At 43.8% G+C, this 26,810-nt stretch overlaps 1 protein-coding gene across 3 annotated transcripts in view; it reads left to right on the top strand.

The window, feature by feature from the left end:
* The window catches only part of LOC132895248 (volume-regulated anion channel subunit LRRC8A-like), an 84,021-nt gene extending 57,637 nt beyond the window's left edge, over positions 1–26,384 (top strand). For all 3 annotated transcript variants that reach the window (XM_060935616.1, XM_060935617.1, XM_060935618.1), the window contains 6 exons: positions 58–624; positions 1,860–2,468; positions 9,637–9,969; positions 10,172–10,342; positions 11,257–11,562; positions 25,396–26,384. In XM_060935616.1, coding sequence (XP_060791599.1) covers positions 58–624; positions 1,860–2,468; positions 9,637–9,969; positions 10,172–10,342; positions 11,257–11,562; positions 25,396–25,671 — 2,262 coding nt within the window. In that variant the 3' untranslated portion in view covers positions 25,672–26,384. The remainder of the gene's footprint in view (positions 1–57; positions 625–1,859; positions 2,469–9,636; positions 9,970–10,171; positions 10,343–11,256; positions 11,563–25,395) is intronic.
* Positions 26,385–26,810: the final 426 nt, after the last annotated feature.

The raw sequence follows: 26,810 nt of genomic DNA, 5'->3' as shown, positions 1-26,810 counted from the left end.
AGAACTCCAGGGGTGTGGATGTGACTCCTGCTCTAACACTTTCCCTTTTGGCTTTAGGTGACCCAAGACAAGATGATCTGCCTACCATGCAAGTGGGTGATAGATGGCCGCTGCGAGCCACTGAACACCAGCACTACCATCCCTCGGCCCGAGCCACGCGGCATCCAATATGAGCTGGACCGGCACCAATATAACTACGTAGACGCCGTGTGCTACGAGCACAAACTGCACTGGTTTGCCAAATACTTCCCATACCTGGTGCTGCTGCACACGCTGGTGTTACTAGCATGCAGCAACTTCTGGTTCAAGTTCCCGCGTACCAGCTCTAAACTCGAGCACTTTGTCTCCATTCTGCTCAAATGCTTCGACTCGCCATGGACTACACGCGCTTTATCTGAAACCGTTGCCGAAGAAAGCGATGCCAAGCCAGCAGGCAAAAATGGTGATCTGAATGACGCTAACGACACAAAGAAGGCATCACGCGTGAGTGATCAGGATGTGGAGGCCAGCATGCCCATGCTCCAGCGCACCAAATCACGCATTGAGCAAGGCATTGTCGATCGCTCAGAGACCGGAGTACTGGACAAGAAAGAGGGAGAACAGGCCAAGGCGCTTTTTGAGAAGGTGCGTGTCTGAAGCAACCACTATTTATTTATTTATTTATTTATTTATTTATTTTTGGTCCATCAATTCTATATATGATTGGTAACTGAGGCCCAATGACGCAAACCCAGTAGTGAGTGAACCATGTGTTTTTATATTAAATACCTAAGGGACCAAAGAGGACAAAGAGAATCTGCTGAGTGAATCATGCGTGCCAGATCATGTCCTTTTCCTCTATTTCACTTGTTCAGCAATTTAACCAATATCCATCAAGGGCACTCAGCGCTCGCATTCCTTATTTGGGCAGAATAGAAAGATGCCTTGTATTGTTTCCTCATAGCTTAGTTACTTATTCTCTGAATAAATAAGGGGAAATTCTCATGTTATTATACAGTGGTACATGAGGGCATGTTCTGCCTGTTTGCCCTAATGCCCCAGAAGGATTCACATACCACAATGTTAAAATTATGCCTTTATTTTTGGAGAGGAAGTTTCTTGCCTGGGTAATTATCTATCCTGGGGAGATTCATTAATGTAAATGTTCTTTGATGGTTTCATTTGTTTAATACTTGTAACATCTTTACCTGATCTCATTATTTTACTATCTTGAATTCTGTTGTCAGAAAAAGCTCGATTTCATTTTGATGACCAGATGCCAAACTGAAATAGGATGCATTTGTCCATGTGCACCTGGGGTTTATTTTAAACAAATAGCAGCCTATGAGTGCCGGTTTTAAAAGTTAGGGTTAGGAATCTTGCCGCAAGTAGCTTTGATACAATAGCGATTGATAAACCAGTTATTGTGATATTCTTAGGTTGCTAGCCTGATACTATAAAGATTTTTTTTTGTGCGTGTTTACCACAGCGCTATTTAATATTTGATTGTTATTGGTCAGAAGGTGCTGTTTAATTTTCTAAACCAGCACAACTCACAGTAGTGCAGCCACAGGTGTATACTAATGTGCTTGTTCAAATGTTATTGTTTCTCTAGTAACCCCTTGTATGGCAGATGTAAAAACATGTAATCATTGATGTGATTTATTTTCTGTGGAGAGATATTTATTTAACATGTTTGAAAGGCGTCTGTAGAATCAGAGTAAAATACTTTGTTTTCCAATATGGAAAATTCAAGATGAAGGCTTTTTTTTGTGTGGCAGCTCAGTAACATAACATGAAGTGTAACCATAAATGGACAAAAAGTATGACACCTTAAATTAAGCAGAATTTCTTTCACTGTAACCCCTGCTTCTCAACAGGTAAAGAAATTCCGCATCCATGTGGAGGAGGGTGATGTCGTTTACCGCCTCTACATCCGCCAGACCATCATCAAAGTCATCAAGTTCGTTCTGATCATTAGCTATACAGCGTACTATGTGCAGTTTATCACGTTCGACGTTAAGTGCAAAGTGGACATCGAACGGCTCACAGGCTATCGAATGTATTACTGCGCCCACCCCCTGGCCACCCTCTTCAAGATCCTGGCCTGGTTCTACATCTCTCTGGTCATCATCTATGGCCTGATCTGCATGTACACGCTGTGCTGGATGCTGGGCCGCTCGCTCAAGCACTACTCATTCGAGTCAATCCGCGAAGAGAGCAGCTACAGCGACATCCCTGACGTCAAGAACGACTTTGCCTTCATGCTGCACATGATCGACCAATACGACCCGCTGTACTCAAAGCGCTTCGCTGTCTTTCTGTCCGAGGTGAGTGAGAACAAGTTGCGCCAGCTCAACCTTAACAACGAGTGGACATTGGAGAAGCTTCGTCAGAGGATCACCAAGAATTCACAAGACAAGCTGGAGCTGCATCTATTCATGCTTAGTGGCATTCCAGATACAGTGTTTGACCTGCTCGAGCTTGAGGTAGGTGCTGGTATAAAATTTTTATAGCGCAATAACTGCCTTATTTTTGTCCCAGTATGCAATAATATATTTAAAAGTCTCTCTAGATAGATAGATAGATAGATAGATAGATAGATAGATAGATTCTTTATTGTCATTGCACATTACTATACAACGAAACACTGTTTGAGGGCTCAGATCACAGCAGCATATCAATAAATAAAAATAAAATTGTGTGTGTATATACATATATAAAAATAAACCTTTTAAAAAGCAGCGTAATGGCATATAAGCAGCAGTATAAATTCATCTCTAGCCGCTTTATCCTGTTCTACAGGGTCACAGGCAAGCTGGAGCCTATCCCAGCTGACTACGGGCGAAAGGCGGGGTACACCCTGGACAAGTCGCCAGGTCATCACAGGGCTGACACATAGACACAGACAACCATTCACACTCACATTCACACCTACGGTCAATTTAGAGTCACCAGTTAACCTAACCTGCATGTCTTTGGACTGTGGGGGAAACCGGAGCACCCGGAGGAAACCCATGCAGACACGGGGAGAACATGCAAACTCCACACAGAAAGGCCCTCGCCGGCCACAGGGCTCAAACCCGGACCTTCTTGCTGTGAGGCGACAGCGCTAACCACTACACCACCGTGCCGCCCAGCAGTATAAATTGTAGTATGTAATTATTTAATATAGCCAAACACAGTAAGGTGCAGAGTGTGAGTCCAAGTTCGGAGCAGGCCTCCAGCAGAGCTTTTACAGCCCTGGGGAAGAAGCTATTTGTGACTTTATGACCCTAAGCCTGCCAGAGGAAAGGGTGTCAAAAAGACATTGTCCGGGGTGAGTGCAGTCAGTCCTAATCTTTGTGGCTCTGTTTCTCAGCCTAGCAGAGTAGATCTGTTCCAGGGATTGGAGAGGGGTACCAACGATTTTAGATGCAGTCCTGATGATCTGCTGCAGATCTTTCCTCTCCTCTGACGTGTAGCTGGAGAACCACACTATGCATCCATAGCTCAGAACACTTTGCATAGTGTACTGGTAGAAGTTGGTGAGGAGCTTCTGTGAGAGCCCAATTTTCCTCAGGGATCGCAGGAAGAAGAGTCTCTGCTGGGCCTTCTTCACCACCTCTCTGAAAGAAGGAGCCACACACACAGAAGATGTAGGACTCATGCTGAATAGAGAGGCACAGAGAGCTCTCATCAGTTGTGAGGCACAGGGCTCAAGGTTCATCACAGCTTTATTCAACACCAAGCATAAAAAGATTAAGATGAACATCATATAGTGTTATGTCCAAAAAAAAAGGAGGAGGAAGCCAAAGAGGACTTCTACCAGAGATTGCAGGCTATCATGAGCCAAACAAGGGAGAATGACATCATTCTGAAGACTCATGGGAGACTTCAGTGCAAAGGTGGGAGTGGATAATACTGGGTATGAAGAAGTCATGGTAAATTACTTGGTAATGGTAAAGCATGGGCTGAGAGAGAAGAATAAAAAATGGAGAGTTCTTTGCCGAGGCCTGTGCAGCAAACAAAATGGCCGTAGGAAGAAGTGTGTACCCACACAAGCATATACACAAGGCTACTTGAGTATCACTAGACAAGTTTATGAAGGACCAAATTAACCACATCTGCATTAAACAAAGGCTCAGGTGTTCACTTCAGGATGTCAGAGTTATGAGAGGAGCAGACGCAGCATCTGACCACCATCTGTTGCTATCAAAGCTCAAAATGAAACTTAAGAAGAATTACACACCAAGAAAGGTTCAACACAAAGGTGTTGAAGGACAAGAAGATGGTAGAAACATTCCAAGGTGCCATCAGGAGCAAATATGAAGTCTTGCAAGAGCTTGAGGAGGAAGATGGGTGAAATCTGGAGCAGCAGTGGACAAAGATGACGGGAACATGGAAGGAGATTTGTGAAGATAGATACACTCGGCAGAAAGATGAGTGAACACAAAGAATGGGTCAGCATGGGTACACTGAGGAAGATGGAGGAAGGAAGGGAGAGGAAGGGTGTAGTAAACGCCAGCCAAACAAGGACGACAAAGGCAGCAGCACAACAGGATGACATGACTACACAGAGAAGTGAGGAAGAGTCTGCAACAGGATAAGAGATATTGGGTGGAGAATCTAGCTAAGAGCACAGAGGAGGCAGCTGCTAAGGGAAATATGAAAGAACTGTATGATACAACCAAAACCCGAGGAGGAAGATACAAAGTAATCAACAAGTGAAAGACAAGGATGGAAGGGGTCTAACCAAGGAGGAAGACCCAATGCAGAGATGCGCAGAGCATTTTGAAGTGCTCTTAAACGGGCCAGCACCACAGAGACCAATGGATACGGAGTCTTGCAGAAGTATTCATCCCCCTTGGTGTTTGTCCTGTTTTGTCACATTACAAGCTGGAATTAAAATGGATTTTTGGGGGGTTAGCACCATTTGATTTACACATGCCTACAAGTTTAAAGGTGAAAATCGTTATTGTTTGTGTCACAATAAAACAAGATGGGAAAACCCCCCCAGAAATCTGGAATATGCATGGGTATTCAAACCACCACCCCCCCCCCCCAAGTCAGTACTTCGTAGAGCCACTTTTTGCTGCAATTACAGCTGCAAGTCTCTATTAGCTTAGCACATCTAGCCACTGGGATTTTTGCCCATTCCTCATGGCAAAACTGCTCCAAGTCCTTCAAGTTAGATGGGTTGCATTGGTGTTCAGCAATCTTCAAGTTATGCCACAGATTCTCAATTGGATTGAGGTCTGGACTTTGATTAGGCCATTCCAAGACATTTAACTGTTTCCCTTTAAACCACTCCAGTGTAGCTTTAGCAGTTTGTTTAGGGTCATTGTCCTGCTGGAGCATGAACCTTCGTCCCAGTCTCAAACCTCTGGCTGACTCGAACAGGTTTTCCTCCAGAATTGCCCTGCATTTAGTGCCATCTATCTTTCTCTCAGTCCTGACCAGCTTTCCTGTCCCTACAGATGAAAAATATCCCCACAGCATGATGCTGCCACCACCATGCTTCACTGTAGGAATGGTGTTCTCAGGGTGTTGATTTTGCACCACATATGGCATTTCCCATAATGACCAAAAAGATCAATTTTAGTCTCATTTGACGAGAGATTCTTCTTCCATGTGTTTGGGGAGTCTGCCACATGCTGTTGGGCAAACTCCAAACGCGTTTTCTTAAGCAATTACTTTTTCTGACCACTCTTCCATAAAGCCCCGCTCCTGTGGAGTGTATGGCTTAAAGTGGTTCTATGGACAGATACTCCCATCTCTGCTGTGGATCTTTGCAGCTCCTTCAGTGTTATCTTTGAGGTCTCTGTTGCATCTCTGATGAATGCCCTCCTTGCCCGGTCTGTGAATTTTGGTGGGTGGCCTTCTCTTGTCAGGTTTGTAGTGGTGACATAGTCTTTCCATTTTGCTATAATGGATTTAATGGTGCTCCGTGGGATATTCAAAGTTTGGGATATTTTTTATAACCCAACCCTGATCTATACTTCTCCACAACTTTGTCTCTGACCTGTTTGGAATGCTCCTTGGTTTTCAAGTTGCTGACTTAGTAGTGTTGCAGAGTCAGGGTCCTTCCAGAACAGGTTGATTTATACAGACACCATGTGACAGATCATGTGACACTTTGATTGCACACAGGTCAATCTTAATCAACTAATTATGTGACTTATGGAGTAAATTTGTTGGACCAGCTTTTTTTTTTTTTAGGGGTGTGATACGAAAGGGAGTGAATACCTATGCACACTCCAGATTTCTGTTTTTTTTTCATCTTAATTATTGTTTGTGTCACAGTAAAACAATTTTCACCTTTAAAGTGGTAGGCATGTTGTGTAAATCAAATGGTGCTAACCCTCCAAAAATCCATTTTAATTCCAGCTTGCAATCTGACAAAATGGGGCATACACCAACAGGGATGAATACTTTTGCAAGACACTGTATACCACCTGTGGAAAACCCTCTTGAGGTGAGCTGTGAAAGGCCCAGCAAAGATGAAATAAAATCTCCAGTTGCAAAGCTGAAGAGTGGGAAAGCCTCAGGCCCAGATAATAATTTCAGTTTATGTAGCGCTTTTCTCACACCCAAGGTCGTTTTACAATTACCAAAAGAAAGGGGGGAAAAAAAAAGTCCACCAAAAGAGGGTCAGGATGTAATTCCAGTGGCGTAGCTTCCCACAATCCCACCAAAATGTACATGAAGGTATGTCCCACACTGCTTGCACAGCCATCATGATGCCACCGGGCAACATTGCTCGGAACACCGTGCCATGAATCCACAAAGTGAGCACAGAAGCACTGCCGCAAAGAGCACTGGTGTTCGAGCCAAATTTAGTTAAAATTTGCTTTGGTTTAGACTCTTACTTTGAGATTTGCTGGCCTTCAGCCTGGAACTTTTATTTTAACATAGCCTTAGGTCACCTGTCAAGGTAAAGATGCCGTCCTCCACGTGTTCAGTCTCAGTTAGGCAATGGAAGATGCCATAGTTGAATTAGATTTTTACCGCTTTAACTCTAAATCTTGAACTACACTTAAATAGAATTTAGAATACTTTGATTTCACCCTTTTTTGGAACTTTATATTGAAACTTTATACTTTGGATTAACCCTCTCCCTGTGGATTACAAACAATTTGGATTTACTCCCCTGTGTGCCACCTGTTTGCCTGCCTGCCACCTACCTCTTTCCCTCCCTGCCTGCCTGTTGCCTGCTTGCTATCTGCTTGCCTGCCTGCTACCTATTTCTCTTCTGCTTGCCTGACCGTGTGCCCTCTCCCTACCTGCCTGCCTCTTCTACCATCTATGAACACAGGTATGAGCAACAGCCGGACACAGTGTTTTAAGATAAGCGCGTAATGACTGTACAGCATCTACACTTTGAATTTAGTTTGGCCCTCACAACTGGTATGTCCCAAACAGCCTGTACAGCCACTGGGCAGCATTGCTCAGAACACCGCACCAAGCACAGAAGCACCGCCGCAGAGAGTGCTGGATAATCCTGATGTTAAAAAGAGCAGTGGGCTCATTACAGTCCATAGCGAGGAACGCAACATCACCCATGGCGGCCCAAGGCCTGAAGAGAACCAACGCCCAAAACTGGGTCTGGACCTACGCCACAACCAGCGGACAAAATATTCAAAGAACGAACATTGCAAACAAAGAACAAATATCAAATAATACAGTCTCAATAATAAAAACAAAGGGTAGAAAAAAGAAAAAGCTCCAGTGAGAATGGGTAGCCAAAATGCGCACAGTGTATTCTCAACCGGAAACGGAAACAGGAATTAGTAGGAATACCAGATAGAATACTGGCAGAGGCAATCAAAGCAGGAGGATAAACGTCAATAGATATGCTATATAAACTGATTTGGAAAGATCTGGGAAGAAGAGGAAATGCCAGCAGCCTGGAAAGAGGGATATGTAATTAAACAGCCAAAGAAAGGTGATCTAAAAGAATGTAAGAACTATAGAGGGATCATGTTACTATCGGCCCCAGGGAAAGTGCTTAAATAAGATCCTCCTTGAACGGATGAAGGAAGCAGTGGATGCCAGTCTTGGAGACCACCAGGAAGGGTTTAGAAAGGGGAGATCCTGTGTAGACCAAATCTCCATGCTGAGGATAATTGTTGAGCAGTTCTTAGAATGGAACTAACCACTGTATATCAGCTTTGAGGACTATGAGGAAGCTTTCGATAGTTTGGATAGATAAACCCTCTGGATGCTCCTAGCCCACTATGGAATCCCAGAAAAGCTGATTACTCTCATTAAGAAGACCTATGAGGGAATGACTTGTAGAGTGGTACATGGCAATCTGCTCACAGAGGACTTCAGAGTCAACGCAAGAGTCCGTCAGTGTTGTTTGTTGTCCCCGTTCTTCTTCCTTCTGGTCATTGACTGGATCATGAGGAAGACAACTGAAGGCCAGAAGAATGGTATCCAGTGGATCCAGCTAGATGACCTGGACTTTGCAGATGACCTGGCACTCCTGTCCCACAGCCACAACCAAATGCAGGACAAAACAGCATGCCTGGAAGAAATATCTGCACAAGTAGGCCTGAAGATACACAAACACAACACCCAAATCCTCAGGATAGGTACACAACAATCATAGCCAGTCACACAATGAGAACTTACTTAGGGAGTGTGATCAGCAAGAAAGGTGGCACAGAGGAGGACGTTGCAACAAGAATTGGAAAAGCTCATGCAGCCTTGATGGTCCTCAAGAACACCTGGAGGTCTAAAGAGATTAGAATGAGGACTAAGATCAGGATTTTTAATTTGAATGTGAAAACTGTGCTGTTGTATGGGTCTGAGACATGGTGAACCACAAAAAGTATCATGGAAAAGGTACAGACCTTTTATCAGTAGATGCCTCCGAAGGATACTGAACATCTATTGGCCACAGATGATCAGCAATGCTGTATTATGGGAGATGACAGAGTAAGAACCAGTGGAGAGAGTCATCCGGCAAAGGAAATGGAGATGGCTGGGACATCCCCTAAGGAAGTCTCCAAACATCACCAGGAGGGCCCTTACATGGATTCCCCAGGGAAAGAGGAAATGAGGAAGACCACAGAACAGCTGATGCAGGGACCTAGAGGCAGAGGTGACAAAACTGAGCACAACTTGGAGGGAAGTGGAGATCACCACCCAAGACCGGGACAAATGGAGAGTGGTCATTGATGGCCTATGCCCACCAGGGGCTATGGGCCTAAGTAGGTTATACAATATGTATTGTTTATAAAGGTCCAGCAACAACTAGCAACATAATGTTTCCCACTGTTGCTTTTGATGCTTAAATATTAGTAATTAGTTTGTCTGTTAAAAAAAAAAACAATTCAAAGTGGTTGTTTTGTTTGGTAGTAGTACATTAATTTCCCATTTCTGGTTAGGGATTGGGCATAAACAGCATTGTTGGCTACGGACACTTGGATGTTTGTCTTGTCTCTGGATGGTGCTACATACACCTAGATGTCATTGGCCATCCACACGGAGTACAAATATCTTTATTTGATACTGACACCTGGGTGCAAATAGTATCTGCCGTTTTTAGCGGGGGGTTTCCAAGTATACTTTTTCAGTAAATGCCTTGCTGCTAGTTCATCAGTTGAGTATCCTTGTTCTATGCTATGACACAACTCATAAATTTTAGCCTCTTTGTCTATCCCTCAGGTGCTGAAATTGGAGCTGATCCCAGACGTCACTATTCCACCCATCATTGCCCAGCTGGCTGTACTGAGGGAGCTGTGGCTGTACCATACACCAGCCAAGATCGAGGCTCCTGCTCTGGTCTTTCTACGTGAGAACCTCAAATCGCTGCACATCAAGTTCACAGACATTAAGGAGATTCCACTGTGGATCTACAGCCTCAAGAACCTGAGCGAGCTCCACCTCACTGGCAACCTGAGTGCCGACAATAACCGTTATATTGTGATCGATGGCTTGCGGGAGCTCAAAAGGCTTAAGGTGCTACGGTTGAAGAGCAATCTCACCAAGCTGCCTCAGGTAAGATGCTTTTTGTAATTGAGGTGTTTTGCAGGAACACCTAATTGTTAGTTAAACAATGAATGCTGAACATTGCTTTAGGAAAAGTAATATTTTCTGATGATGATGAATGTATTATTATTGGATTCACAGATGTTTCTGTATCTATATATTCATATATTTATTCCTTAAACCTAAGTAAGTATTGTAGTCTTCTCTCTAGGTGGTGACAGATGTGGGCATGCATTTGCAAAAGCTCTCCATCAATAATGAGGGCACCAAGCTGATGGTGCTTAACAGCCTGAAAAAGATGGTGAATCTGACCGAGCTGGAGCTGGTGCGTTGTGACCTGGAGCGCATCCCCCATTCCATTTTCAGCCTCCACAACCTACAGGTACATCTTCACCTAGTCTTGGCCTCCATGCACTCCTCTGTCTTGTGCACTTAACCAGCCACAACTATTGGAATGGTGCCTGCATATGATGAGCTATCAGCATTTTCACTGCATCAGTTTCATGTGAAAATAAACTTTTGAATACCATGAGCACAATTTTTGGAGTGAGAGAGGGTTGTGAGGTTCATGGCACACCATCTTTCGTGTTGTATGCTGTGCACCATTTGCATAGTTTTACCTGAAAGGATTTTAGAAAATCTAGAAAAGTATGGAATCTAATGCCACTCTTATCTGGACCTGGAAAAGTATGGAAATTTCAGGACATGTTTTGGAAATCAGATGAAGAAAAAAATACAAAGGCTTTAAATATGATTATGCACCATTTCCGTACTTATTGTCGGCATCAGTGCTGGTATTTGCCTCCAACATTGTGGATTGGTATCAGATTGGATTTGATACATTTTTTTAAATTTAATCCATTGACATGATACATGCTTTGGAACGTCTGTTATGGGATGATGTCTGTCCTGTAAGTTATTGTTGGATGCAAATAATCTCCAAACAATTCTCCTGTGACATTTCATGGGTTCAGTGTATCTGTATGTATTGCATTGAATCTTTTCATGATATCTCAGAACCCAGTAAGTGATCATTTGAGGTGTCTGTCAAAGGTCCTCCTCCTGGGAAAGTAGGTGGTTCTTGACTGCACTTCTGTGTGAAGGAAATAAACAATCTTGGCAACTTCATGGTCATCATCTGTCCTATTTTGTCACTGGAACCACTGTATCACCTTTAGTGTTTAAAATAGTGAAGATGCAAAATTCATTTTATTCTCGTTCATAATGTGGATCATTTATTGGCTGATTCTGTGGTTACAGATTTGTAATGAATTTATTTTCCTCTGCCTTCTGCAGGAGATCGACCTGAAGGACAATAATCTAAAGACAATCGAGGAGATCATCAGTTTCCAGCACCTGCACCGGCTGGTGTGTCTGAAGCTCTGGTACAATCAGATCGCCTACATCCCCATCCAGATTGGCACACTCACCAACCTTGAGCGCCTCTACCTGAACCGCAACAAAATCGACAAGATCCCCAGCCAGCTGTTCTTCTGCCGCAAGCTGCGCTTCCTTGACCTGAGCCACAACAACCTGAGCAGTATCCACCCGGACATCGGACTGTTGCAGAACCTGCAATATTTTGCTGTTACTGCAAACAGGGTGAGGGACACACACATACATACACTATATATATGTGTGTGTGTGTGTGTGTGTGTGTGTGTGTGTGTGTGTGTGTGTATATATAGCCAAATGGTTCCTTCATGGTAATGTGATGAAGCCAAAACTTGATTCAGTGTTTCTACAGATGTTTCGGTCAAAAAATATTTTCTTTTTTTTAAAGGTATGTCTTTAAATTTTTTTTTTAAATCACAACATTTTGATAAAAATCTGAAACTTACTATGGTTTAATTATTTTGCAACCCAGCATGAAATGGAGTTACTCTTGCCACCCTGCAGTTAGATAGTTTTCCAATTTCTGCTTTCATATATTCTCCACTAAATATCACCTTACTCTTTTTTTTTTTTTTTTTTTGTTCTTAAAGGAATCCTCTAGCGCAGGGGTCACCAGACTTTTTTCTCTGGAGGCCACATTGTCGTTCCTGACTGTGATGGGGGGCCGGGGTCGGGTCAGCTATATAACATAGAATTGTATGACCCAGACAAATATGACCACCAGCAGGCCTCATTGTGTAGTAGAGATTACTAGCCTGGCACAGCCATCCACACATCAACACTTGATTCCTGGCACATATTTGTTTATCTTTACTAGTGGTTTGCAAAAGTAGTAATCGAGTCTTCACGCTTTGTTTTAATTTGAAATACCACAGATATTCCATTTATTTATTTTCTAATAAAAATAACATCAAAGCTGTCAAGGTAAGAAACATCTGCCTAGTTGAGGTGATTGACACTGGCAAAGGTGAGTGGAAAATTATAAATTCTAGGTAGGCCTGTTGATATTATTAATAATATTAATAATAATTGTGTGCAGCACTTAATAAAGGTCAAATAAATAGGCCTATAAAATAAATACATTTAAAAAAACAGTGAAATTATAATAATATGAGCAATAGATCACAGCAGTTGTGCTGTGTCCTGCACATCATTGCTCTCAACCATGGCCAAAGCAAAAAACTCGAATTCTGATGCTTTCTCATTCAGCTGGTCATACACGTTGTCCCCAAAATCTTCGGTTCGCCTGGTCATAGTAGGTGCGGAGAGACTCGCGGCGTTGAGCGCATCCTTCTTGTCGGGACACACCTCCTCGGCCACAGCAAGCATGCATACTTTAACAAAGTCCCCGTCAGTAAACGGCTTTCCATGGGTAGCTAGTAGGTGAGCTACCTTATAGCTAGCTCGGACAGCAGCCTGGTTGATCTGGGTTTGGCGAAGGAATACATTCTGTTGTGCAGCCAGTCCGCATTTCATCCTCCGAATCCTATCTTCTCTTGTTTGCCCTCGCAAACTAGCATACTCTTTGTGGCGGGTTTCGTAGTGACGACGCAGATTATATTCTTTGAAAACCGACACATTTTCTTTACATACAAGACAAACTGAATGAAAAAATAATCGGTGGTTCACTGTTCTTTAAAAACTCTGCACTCTCTGTCAGCTTTTCGCTTACCGCTAGCCATTTTGCTGTCCTGAACACTGACAGTTCTCTGCACGTGCGCTGCCTGTCACTGCTTGATCGCGAGCATATGACGAAAATTCGGAAAATATGAATAGTTCATTTTATAACTAAATATCAATTTTAATTGATAAAATCAACAAAATACAAGATGCAGACATATTATTTGCCAAAAAGCAATTTAAAAAAAATAGGCCATGACCACTTTTGGGGATTGGCTCATAGGGCCGGTTCAAGCGGTGGGGGGCCGGTCAAAGGGGGGTGGCGGGCCGGAGTCGGCCTGCGGGCCGGAGTTTGATGACTCCTGCTCTAGCAGATTTATCCTCAGTTATTTTAAGTAAAAGTATTTCGGATTTCAAAAATCAAACTTTCATTTTCAGAGACCAAATAGTGTTTGAGAAAAATGTTTTTATTTTTTTTAATACCTGATGGGCTTGACGTATGCGATAACGTCATGTAGTGGTTGCTCGGAGCAATTCAGCTGTTTATATTCTCTGTTTACATCGTAGTTTTGCTACTTTTACAAGTATTTTACCAAATGTGTCAGTTTTTAAATAGGTATGCCTCATTGTGTAGCATATAAATGCCACAATGATGCTAAAAAGATAGCATAAGCTGGAACTAGACTGCATTTCCACAGAGAAAATTCAAAGTGTGCTTACTGAGGTGTGGCAAAGTGTCCCCAACAAACTGGACCAGACAATGAAGCCTTGTGTTACAAAATCCTTTTTTTTTTTTTTAAACATGATCTAAGAAAGTGTGTTGCAAAATGTGTGGGTGTGGCAGTATGTGTCAAGTGTGTGCCTGTATCCATTTAAATATTTTTTTAATCGGCTTAAATTATGTGAGGTTTTTGCTATACAGCTTACTGTGAATTATGTTACTATAGAGATCTTGCAGTCACGTGACCGGAAAGTACACAGCCGCCATCTTGTCGGTAAAAAGCACCGCTGAATACTGCTGCACTCGTGTACAGAATGGATCAATTTCAACCGACGGACTACACGGCTCATTTTTCTAATGAACAGATAACTAGATATATGTCTAAAATAAACGATCTACAGATTAGTGACCCTTATGGCTTACCGGACGGAGTTTTCACGACCGGATTTTGAACTGCCAGCGGAATACCCAGACATGTATAATTACCTCATTAACTTTCCCTCGCTGTTCAGTGGTGAAGCACTGCATGCTTATAAATCTCTGGACAGTTATCTTTACAGAAATTCAGGATTTGTCAGCGACTCAGATGTGGCATCTTGTAAACAAGAATCCTCATTGGACGGGTAAGTCACTTAAGTATTGAGTATAGCACTGACCAGCCGATTATAGAATAGAATAAGGTAATTCCAGCTGTAATTCCAAATCGTCCATTTTGTTTACCATGGATCTGGCGTTGGAGAGGTAGAGGCTTAGCAGTGGAGGTTTGAGTGGCTGTTTTCTGAGCTTAGTCAACAGGCCAGCTCTGCAGCCTCACTTTTGCTTCCGCTCCTGGCGCCGCCTCCTTCGCTTTGCTTCTGATAACAATCCACGGAGACCCCGCTGGTCTCGCCATCTCGTCCGGAATGTTGTGCATGCGATGGAAATCGCTACAAACCGTCATTTTCTGCTGGAAACCCATGTCCAGTAAGTCCATACAGTTGTAGTGGATATTGAAGTCCGGTACAGACGAACAACACACAAAAATACACACAAAAAACATAAAAAAAAGTGCACAGGTAGGGAGAGCTTGTAGCTGCAGCCGTTGTAGTAGAATTGTATATAGTAGGGTTTTCCAGAAGAAAAGGTAGAAGTAAAAGCAGAAGTAGAAGGCGGAAATATGGCGTTTGACCGACAAGATGGCGTCTGTCACAATCTGGATCGGCTGTGACGTCACATGCAAGTGCTCCATAGAAACAATAACATACAGTGCAAAGTCTGATGTGCATGCAAAGAAAGGATATAAAGCAAAGATGCCTTCAAAAATAATGGAATTATGCTTCTACACTTCTTTGCTTTTAAAAAAAAAAAAGTTTGGTGTTGTGTACACTTGTAAAGAAATTAGCTAGTATGATTTACTGAGCATCTTGAATCTGCCACAGCTTTTTGGGAAGCTTTTAACTCTCACTTGCACTCATTTTTTTTCTCTGAGCAGTGATCTATTGCATAACATGTTGCTTTCTTTACTGACATAAGGCGGGTTTATATTGCACTTTTTTTTAATTTATAAAATCAACTGAGCATTACCATGAATGGTCTGTGTTTCCATTGAGTAATGTTACACAATTAAAGCTGGGTTTTGTCTTCTTGCGACAGTCGTTCCAATTAAATATGGCGATGGATCTCCAGTATCTGATAAATGTTTGCATGGTGATTTTGATTGCATCTATCAAAATAGCTGTGGCTTAAATGCGAAAAATGCATTTCCGTTTCATTTTCGCTTTGTTGAATCGTCGAAAAAAAAATCACTTCATGTGAGCGTATCAGGTTTTTTGTGATATTTGATTTTTTTTTTTTTTTTTGAAATGCATACGTTTCCATTCCGCGTTCTTTTCGTTTGCAATTTCAAATCGCACATTAGGCAGGTGTGGTATTTCCCTGACGTGAGTAGAATACTGAAGCGTGGCAGATGGGAGATGATGTTCACACACAACTTTATTTTCTTTACTTTACTTGTCAGCTTTACTTGACGCATGCACGCGCGCACACACACACACACGTGTTCTCATTGGGAGTGCTGCCCTCTTGTCGCTTTCTCCTTTTCTACCTTCTGTCTTCAATGCAAAAAACACAAACAGCAATAATCGACAACAGGTGTACTGACTGCCACCCTGCCCGCCATTCACAAACTGACGCTTGGCCACGCCCCTGCTGCCACATATCCCCACCGCCTGGCTTCCCCCCCCCCGGGATGGGACAGGAAGTTTGCTACCACCATCTGTGCTCCCGGCCTGTGGACCATCTTGAACTTAAACAGCTGGAGGGCAAGATACCAATGGGTGAGCTGTGCATTGGCATTCTTCATGCGGTGGAGCCACTGGAGGGGCATGTGGTCCAAACAGAGGGTGAAAGGGTGCCCCAGTAGGTAGTATCAGAGAGTGAGGACCGTCCACTTGATGGCCAGGCACTCCTTCTCGATGGTGCTGTACTTGCGTTCACGCATTGAGAGCTTGCAACTGATGTACAGCACAGGACATTCCTCAACCTCCACCTTCTGGGACAGAACAGCCTCCAGCCCTCTGTCCAATGCATCTGCTTGTAAAATAAAAGGGAGAGAGAAGTCAGATGAATGTAAGAATGGTCCTCCACACAGTGCAGCTTTTATCTTGGTGAAGGTCTGTTGGCACTGCTCCGTCCGCTGGACCGGATCTGGTGCTCCCTTTTTAGTGAGATCAGTCAACGGGCTGATGATATCCGAATAATTGGGTATGAACCTGCGATAGCCAGTCCCAGAACTGTCTCACCCCCTTTTTGGTCTTGGGCGTCGGGCAGGCCGCAATCGCTGCACTCTTGTCAATTTGGGGATGCTCCTGCCCATGACCCAAGTGGAAACCCAGATACTGTACTTCCACCCACCCAATCACACACACTTTTTCAGGTTAGCTGTGAGACCCACATGCCTCAGCAACTCTAGGATGGTCTTAAGGTGTTCTATGTGCCACGGCCAGTCATTGCAATATATATAATTGTCATCAAGGTAGGCTGCTGCATAAACAGTGTGGGGGTGGAGGATCTTGTCCATGAGCTGCTGGAACATAGCGGGAGCCCCAAACAACCCAAAAGGAAAACTTGCAAACTGGTGTAATCCAAATGGTGTGGAAAAGGCCGTTTTCTCTCGGGATAGAGGAGTCAAGGGGACCTGCCAATATCCCTTTATCGAAATCGAGCAGTGCCTAACCGATTGAGCATCTCATCAATGTGAGGCATTGGGTATGCGTCAAATTTAGACACCGTGTTGACTTTTCTGTAATCCACACAGAGCCAGACCGACCCGTCGCCCTTGGGAACCAGGACCACCGGGCTGCTCTAGTCACTGTGGGACTCCTCGATTATGCCCATTTCGAGTATGGCCTCGAGTTAATCCTGAACCACCTTTTTCTTGTGTTTGGGTAAGCAGTAGGGGTGGCTACACACAGCCACCCTGGGGGCGTTTCAATGTGGTGTTCGATGAGGTGGGTGCGACTGGGAAGGGGCGAGAACACATCGGAAAATTCCTCTTGCAACCTGGCAACCTCTGCGAGTTGGGCCGGTGAGAGGTGGTCTCTCACCGGAGCAGTTTGAGTAGGGGTTTTTTGGACCTCCAGCTCTGCCTTCTCTGGAACTATCGACGCCAATGCCACAGGGACCCCCTCGTTCCAATGTTTTAGCAGGTTGAGGTATCATCTTTGCAGTGCTCCTCACCTCATAGTCAACGTCCCTGATTCGCCATATGACCTCGAAGGGCCTTACCACTTGGCGACTAATTTGGAGCTCGTACTGGGCAGTAGTGCGAGTACTTTATCTCCCGGAGTGAACTCTCTAAGGCGCGTGCCCCTGTTGTATAACCGGGCTTGACATTCTTGTGCCTGCCACAGATTCTCCTGGGTTAAGTGTGTGAGGGTGTGGAGCTTTGCACAGAGGCCGAGAACGTATTGAATTTCATTTTTACTCGCTGAAGGTCCCTCTTCCCAATTTTACCGCAGCATGTCCAAATTGCCATGCAGCTTTCGTCTCTATAATGATTCGAACGGGGAGAACCCCATGGAGGCTTGCAGGAACTCTCATGCTGCAAATAACAGGGGCTCAAGCCATTTATCTCAATTTCGTGCGTCCTCGCTTACAACTTTCGAATTAGATTTTTAAGTGCTTGATTAAACCTCTCCACCAAACCATCTGTTTGTGAGTGATAGATGCTGGTGCGGATAGATTTAACTCCCAATAACCCATACAGCTCGCGCAGAGTTTGTGACATAAAGGTAGTGCCCTGGTCAGTCAGGATTTCTTTCAGAATCCCGACTTGGGAGATAACATAGAAGGGTGCCTCCGCAATACTGTGTGCTGAAATATTGCGGAGAGGCACCATTTCCGGACATCATGTTGCATAGTCCGCCAGAACTAAATTCAAGCGATTATCCTCATGCTGACCAATCTAATGGCCCGACGAGATCCATACTAATTCTCTTGAAGGGGGTCATGATTAGAGGGAGAAGCCGCAAAGGCGCTTTTGGAGTGGCCATGGGATTTACTAGTTGGCATTTGCGGCATGTTGCACACCACTGACGAACATCCCCGTGAATCCCTGGCCAATAGAACCGAGCCATTATTCGGGCTAGTGTCTTATCTTGTCCTAATTGTCCGGCCATTGGATTAAAGTGACCCGCATGGAATAAGAGTTCCCTATGGCTCTTTGGGATTAATAACTGGGTTATCTGTTCATCAGTTTGAGTGTCCTGCGTCACTTGATACAGCCTATCCCTAATAATAAAGTACAGGAAGGAGGGTGTCACATTTGGCTGGAGAGTTTGACCATCGATTACAGTCACTTGGTCAAACGCTTGACGCAGAGTCTCATCTTGCAAATACTCTAATGGGGAGTCCTCAAGGGAATTCCCGAGAGAGGGAGGAGGGGCGAGCTGCTCCTCACATCGCCCTGATGCAGTGCTGACTTGGACGGCTCTATGACCGCTTCCCCAATCAATGCTGCACCAGGGAAACCCCCCCCCCCCCCCCCCCCCGGTATTGCATTATTGCAGGACTCACTTCTTACTTAGACGGTCCATTAACTCCCTAAACCCCGGCCAGTCAGTCCCAAGGATCAGCGGGTGGGTAAGATGCAGGTTAGCCGCCATCTTTATGCTATGCTTTTCCCCGAAATAGAATTTGGATGGACACTAGTGGATGACTGATAGTGGACACGCACAACCTTCACCACTTGTGCTCTCCCCAGTGCCTCACCTTGCACCAGGCTTTGGTGGATTGAGGTCTGATTACAACCAGAATCCACCAACGCGTGATGCATATCCCCTTGGACACTCCCTGGTATACAATACACTCTGGCCTGATCGGGGGCGGTCTCTGGCACATTGGGGATCCAGATCACCGCTCCCACCTCCATCGCGGAACACTGACCCTGGAGATGCCCGCGTTCCCCGCAGTGCCAGCACACTGGCCCAGGCTTCACCTCTGCACTGGCATTATGGGCATCACTCACCTGGGGGGGAGACAGACCCAGAAGGGACAGATGAGAGGACACCACAGGTGTGGCGGGCCAGCTGGGCGGGAGCCAGCCTCTGCCTCCGCGGTAGGGGAACGGGGCAGGATGAGAAGGAAAGGGGGAGAGAAGGGACGACGTGTCCACCTGCTGCCAGAACCGCCACCGGCTTGATCCAGCGACGCTGGGCAGTGACGCAGGACCCGATCTGCTGTTCCTTCCAGAAGCTGCACGATGAACTGCTCCAGTGTCACCAGGTCAATGATCCCCTCGGCATCACGGTCGTCCACCCTCAGTCACTGCCGGCAGGCGTCCCGGAGCTGTTGCCCAAACGCAAACGGCTGGCCGACCTCCTCCAAAGTCAGCATCTGGAAGCTCTGGCAATGTTGTTCTGGGGAGCAGCCGATACGCTGCAGGATGGCTCACTTCTGGTTCTCATAGACGACTCGGCTGTCAGCGGGGAGCTGCTGTGTGGCAAGCTGCGCCTCCCCAGCCAGTAATGGTAGCAGGCGTGCTGCTCGACTGGCTACCCCCATGCTTTGTCCGCTTGCTTAAAGAGCGCGATGAAGGCTTCTGGATCATTGTGCGGCCCCATCTTGGTAAGGGTGATGTGGGGAGGGTCTGTTGCAGTGGCGGTCAAGGACCCCGCCAACGTGAGCAGGTGCCGGAACGCTTGGCAATCTTCCTGCTGAGCCAGCATCAAGGCTTCAAACCGTTATTCCTGCTCCTTCTGGAGGGCGATCAGCGCTTAGTGATGGTTCTGTTGGGTGGTAGCAAGGGCATGGATCAAGTCCTTAAATGGGTAGGACTCCATTGGTGGTTCTCTTCAGTATGCTGGGTTATGGCACCACTGTGGTATTTCCCTGACGTGGGTAGAATACTGAAGTGCAGCAGATGGGAGATGTTCACGCACAACTTTTATTTTCTTTATTTTGCTTTTCAGCTTTACTTAGCGTACACCAGGGGTGTCCAAACTGATCCATAAAGGGCCATGTGGCTGCAGGTTTTCATTCCAGCCATGCAGCAGCACACCTGATTTGGCTTATTCAATCAACTGACACACCCACCCTTTAATCAAGGGTGGGTGTGGCTGCAAGTATTTGACTGTGTGAAGACAGTTCAGTTGATTGAATGAGCCAAGTCAGGTGTGCTGCTGCATGGCTGGAATGAAAACCTGCAGCCACACGGCCCTTTATGGATCAGTTTGGACACCCCTGGCGTACACACACGTGTTCTCATTGGGAGCGCTGCCCTCTCGTCACACTCTCCCTCCTTTTCTACCTTCTGTCTTCACTGCAAAACACGGAAACAATGTTAATCAACAACAGGTGTACTGACTTTGCCACTCACCTTCCCTGACCCCGCCCTCCATTCACAAACCACCGCTTGGCCACGCCCCCACTGCCACACCAGGTTAATGGAAACCTGCCTTTACAAACATTTTTCTTCAACACTACTTTTCCCACAAAAATTAACATTTGGAAATATAAAATATTTTTGTGCTCACTTGAGTAAAATATGCAGAAGTCATAAAATAAACATTTAATAATTTGTACTTCAAGTATAAAAAAAAAAAAATTAATCAAAACCATTTACTGATTAGAAAATAAAATTCAGCCACCTTGTGGTTTAAAACATTTTGGTGTATTGATGAAATATGCTGTCCTTTTTTACTTTGTTAGTCAAGTAACTGGATAGAATTTTTATTTCCTTCCCTGCCCTTTCTTCAGACTGTTTCCATGGTGGCTAACTTTTATGTATTTTGTGTAGGAAGTCCATATTTGAACATTGGACCACACTGTTATGAGTTATCAGTCAAAATACAGAAAAGAGCCATTTTCCTTCTTTTTTCGCCAATAAAAACAGTAGACATGCCAATCACATATGACTCTAGAGTGAGTGATGGTTGCACAAATGTTTAGAAATTGATATAAACTGACACCCTAGAGCCCCACCCCCTTTCTTCCATCACACATTAGTCATCTTTTGTCTCGTCTCGATTTTCCCATTTTAAAGATGCACTAATATAACGCCCTCACTTTCTGTTAAGGTAAATGGAGAATGATTTGTTCATTAATGTGAAATAAAAATCGATCAAATATATAGTATGCTATATTCAGGGGTGATAGCGTTCCGGCGCCGCACCGGATTTCCGGCGTACCGTGGCTGGGGAAAAAAAAAAATCTAGTTCGCCCATTGTCCTGTGTCATTCTGAGATGCGCAGATAGACAGTAAAGGGAATTCCGAATTCCCTTTACTGTCTATCTGCGCATCTCAGAATGACACAGGACAATGGGCGAACTAGATTTTTTTTTTTTTTTTTTTTTTCCCCAGCCACGGTACGCCGGAAATCCGGCGCGGCGCCGGAACGCTATCACCCCTGTATATTTGGTTAACATTAGGCATGTATATAGTTGATATTAGGTTATGCAAAGTGGAAGCGCATAAATGCATGCAACCATGAATTATGGCTGCTGTTTACTGAATGTTTTATGTTTTGAATCTGAGGAAGTGTTCCAGGATGTTCGTAACAGTAGGTGGTTGTGTCTGGAAATGTGTGTTGCTGAAAATAGCATTTTTATGAGACCTGACGGTGCATGCTTAAAAAATGCATACACACACACACACACACACACACACACACACACACACTGCCTCTTGACTTCCTTAGTTCCAGTATGTGGTACAAACCAGCTGTGTAATTATTTTATTTTGCAGTTTCTGGAAATCTTGTTTTCTTGGCAGTATCATTGCCTTGTTTCAATTAATGCTACACACAGGGAAGAATGATCCTGACCAAGTATCTGTTAATCTTAGCATTTCTTAAAGGGCTGATGACACGAACATGACTCTATGCAATTTCTTAAATAAACTATACAACATGGCAAACGTTAGATTTCTGTTATAATTACGTGAAAAGAAGCTGTTGTTACGTGAATATCCAACTTTTAATTGCACAGCGCAAGAAAACTGGGTCCGTGGCTCGCGGCCATGTTGTGACGTCAGCGGAAGAACACGCTGCGGTTCACTGGCTGTTCTACTCTGGTTCTACTCAATGGAAATGGCGCATGAAAACGCCGGTGAACACTCTAGTGCTAGCTCTTCCTCTTCTGGGAGTCTAGAATTGTGTTGATCTCTTCCAAATAGAATCTATGATAGCCTACCCTCTTTACCCTTTGCCTCTCGTTGCTAGGCGGCAGTTACATGAAAGCCGCAAGCTTTCACAAGCAAATACATGACTGATATCACGCCGACTTTATGATTACATTTATGATTATCATGTAGAATCTATAGCTCTACGTACCTTTATCTTATGTCGTTTCACAACACATGTTCTGACAGGAGGACTGTCTTTGGATCCAGCGTAGCTACTAGTAGACCCCCTCCGGAATACTGGCAGTGTTGCCAGATTGGGAGGTTTCCCGCCCAGTTTGGCGGTTTCAAGTGCATTTTGGTGGGTTTTGAACATATTTTGGGCTGGAAAACGTCAGCAGTATCTGGCAACAGATACTGCTGACGTTTTCCAGCCCAAAATATGTTCAAAACCCACCAAAATGCACTTGAAACCGCCAAACTGGGCGGGATACCTCCCAATCTGGCAACACTGTGTAGGCACTGCTGATGGTAGTAACACACGTTTGTGCTGAACTGAACACCCAAGAGATTCTTTTAAGCTGGGAAGGGTGTCAAAACAATCCAAATCAAAGTGTTCAGAGCACAGGACGGATGTTGGTGAGGGCTCCCACTTGTCACGAGTGCGCCTGACTTGCTTCACCCACTTCGCATGCAGCTCGGGATCTCTGGGAAACTTGAATAAACTTACCCCATCCTTGTGGGTTTTGGAGCAAAAGCCGGCAACACAACGCGAAGGCATAATAACTAATATATATATATATATATATATATATATATATATATATATATATTAATAAAATAATGTATAATAATACTAATAATGACAAACTGAACACCTGTCGCATCAACAACAAACTGGTAAGTTAGCAGGAAGGTTCTTTCGCTGATGTTATATAGCTCCTCCTCCTCTTTCGTCTTCTGGGTGCTGCAGCCCTGTCAAAAAATAGTCACGTTTTTTATCATAACTTGTAAAATAGGCGCCTTCGTGAATTAATATATGGATCATCGGGAATTACTTTTTATGTTATAAAACATCGCCAAAGATGTCAAAAACGTGTCATCAGCACTTTAAGTCATATATTTCACAGTGGGGAATTTAGCACCAAAACTTAAAGGACAAGACATCTAGTTGCCTGTCAGTCATGTTGCTTGTCCATGGAGAGGGCTCACCCTTTCAGTGTTCTAGCCGAGACAGTGCACGTGTCATGTTTCGGGCAGTTGCTCTGTTGGTACAGCTGCCATCAAATAACTAACTTTCCCTAAGATTACTGACTACTTTTAACTTCTGTTTGTTGCTCCTTTTCAATATATTTAATAATCAATTAGAGTGCACCTAACAAACACAATCAATGGAGGGATTGTTTTCATTCATTTATTCATCTTCAGTAACTGCTTTATCCTGGTCAGAGTCACAGTGGATCCGGACCTTATCCCAGGAATGCTGGACATTGAGGCAGGAATATACCCCAGATGGTATGCTGGTCCATCGCAGGGTTCTATATGCGCGCACACATTCACACACTGCTTCACACTTGGGAGCAATTTAGAGCGGCCAGTTTACCTAACAGCACGTTTCTGGGAGGACAGGGGAAACCAGACAGACCCATGCAGACATGGAGTCAATGCTGTAATTTCTTTTCAGAATATGTATCCATCACCCTTTTCCATTTTCTATTTATTTGTGTTTGTCATATTGGAATTGTGTTAGTTACTAAATGAAGTCTTGGACTCAGGCTTGGAGTTGTCTGTTAGAGGAAAGAGCACTTTTATAGGACCTCACACAGCATACTTAAAATACAGTGAGGTTTATATGGGATTGTACACACAGCTATAACATTTTTCACTGGTTTGCAGATAGAAAGCTAAGTTACACTATGCTGTTGTATTTATCATGAAGTTAGTCCTGGAACATATGACCAATATTACCAGACCTGACAACCTTCATGCATTATGTTTAGAAACTCCTCAATTTAACATCAGAGTACACTGGTACAAGTAATCACTCAAAAATAAACTGAGCCGTTTTCTCCCCAATAAACGAGAGACGAGCCAAGGGACATGAATCTGGAATAAATTGCGAAGGTGATTTTAAACACACTGATATTAACTGACACCAACTGGAAGCCTCGCCTCTTCCCTCAATCTCACATATGCTCCAGTGCTTTCTGCAAAGGTGAAGAGAATGTACTGAGGTCATTAATATGAAATAAAATCAATCAGTGTATATCTAACTGGGATAATATTAGCCAAGTATATGTTTAACATCAGTTAACTATTTTATGATAAATACCACCTAAATGTTTTGGCTGAAAACTTATGGGCAAAACGGCACTTTTTATTTATTTATTTATTTATTTATTGGCCAATATAGAAAAAAATACAACAGAAATGTTAACCTCAAAGGTTAAAATAAGCCTCTTCCAAAGCGCCACATTTTGCTTGTTTGCAAGGGAAAGTGCCAAGGTGTGTTCAAACACCTTGATGAGCAGATTAACAGTGAAATATTGTCAGTCATGTGGACAACAGATTTGTAAAAATCCTCTAGAAATCCACAATCCAGCTGAGTTTTGTTCCACAATTGCTGTTTTCGTGGACAAACAGTTCCAACTAGACAGCTGATGATAGAATGCTTTCCACTACTCTTATACCTGAAATGGTGGAACTGCTCATCTTTTTTAGGCTATCAGTTCTGGATGATTAAATTGTATATTGTGGTTGTTTAATGGTAAATCAGGAGCAGGAAAAAAACAAAACAATATCATACAAGGCATGTATAGAATGCGATCCTGACATTTGATACTTAAAACTACTTTTAACCCTGGAAACAGTTGTAATTTTTGTGGTCATGTCTTTGTTTATAATGAATACATTCTAAACTACATTCCATGAAGTTTAAACATTTTGAGAAAATTGAGTTCCTCACTGGTAATTATGACTTTGATGAAACGCACCTACAATAATCACTTAAGGCATCAAGGAACAATCATCCATGTGTCATTAGAGAAGTTGAAAAATTGTCAAGTGAACATTAACTGCTTTTCTTTCTCTCGTCTCTTAGATCGAGACATTACCACCTGATCTGTTCCAGTGCAAGAAACTTCGGACGCTGAACCTGGGGAACAACTGTCTGACTGCACTGCCATCGCGTTTCGGAGAGCTCACATCCTTGACACAGCTGGAGCTGCGTGGTAATCGGCTAGAAGGCCTGCCGGTGGAGCTGGGCGAGTGCCGCATGCTGAAACGCTCAGGCCTGGTGGTGGAGGAAGAGCTCTTCAAAACACTTCCTCCTGAAGTGAAGGAGCAGTTATGGAGAGCTGACAAGGAGCAAGCCTGAGACTGAAATACTACGGGTGAGAAGAGTGAAAATGGAGGCAGATGAAAAGCTCCAAGAAACTTTTATTTTAACACTTAAAATTTTTTATTAGTTGTTTTTATATATTTAGTGGAATACAAGGTTGATCCTTGCATAAAGCCAAGAAGAGAGGAATGAGGAAGTGAAGTTATGGAATGGAAGAGGGACAATACTAGTCCAGTACACACACAGGCTCATACACACATGCATTACCACAGGCCAGTACATGCAAACTATAAGCTAAGCTGCATGCAGACTCTGTACGAAATCACATAAAGACTTCGTTTGCTGGAGAGGAGAGACACACCAAAAAAAAAAAAAAAAAAGACACACACTCCATCCCCAGCATCTATCAAGTCTAATAAAGGACTTTTGTTTATGTGTGTGTTTTGAGACCGTCGAGCAGTCACCCGAAAAAGGAGGGATGATGCAGTGCTCCGATCTTCGTCTCTGTCGTCAAGACAACTGTTCGGCACTATCATTGCCTTAACTCTTTAGAACGAGGATATATCTTGTTCTATAGATTTTATTTTGCCAAAAAAGTGGACAAATACAAACTGATGTGTTTGTATGAGACAAAGATGTTCATTAATTTTTTTTACCATTAACAGTAATGTTTCTTTTTGTTTAAACAGTCTTTATTTTATTCCAAGGATTATGCTAATAATAAATGATTCTGGAGATGATTCCTACCATCATACGAGTTCAAGTTCTTAACTTTGACATTTTGCACACAACCACTGCAACCAAATGCACAAAACCACAACATGCTTGCCCATCACTCACACACACACACTCTCTCTCTCTCTCTCTCTCTCTCTCTCTCTCTCCATACCTTTTTAACAGCAAATAAAAACCAAAATTTGCATGCCCATGTTTGAAGTCGAGGAGGAAAGCACGTCCTTAACTGAAGTCACTCTCAAAGCAACCCCCAGACAAATTAATCCAGCAAGTTGTTGGTCTGAGTAAAACTCTCTCATGGAGTTTGAGTCCATTCACAACACTCACTCTCATGCTGTATGGGTGAACACAGAGGGTATCTTGTTCATTCGAGAACATTCCTTTCAAGAGATGCTCCAAGATTAGATATTTATACACTGCCATTCAAAAGTTTGGGGTCA

The sequence above is a fragment of the Neoarius graeffei genome, chromosome 12 (genome assembly GCF_027579695.1).
Source record: "Neoarius graeffei isolate fNeoGra1 chromosome 12, fNeoGra1.pri, whole genome shotgun sequence".
NCBI classification, from domain to species: Eukaryota; Metazoa; Chordata; class Actinopteri; order Siluriformes; family Ariidae; genus Neoarius; species Neoarius graeffei.
Note: the sequence above shows the minus strand (reverse complement) of the source record. Positions and strands in the feature narration are given on the sequence as shown.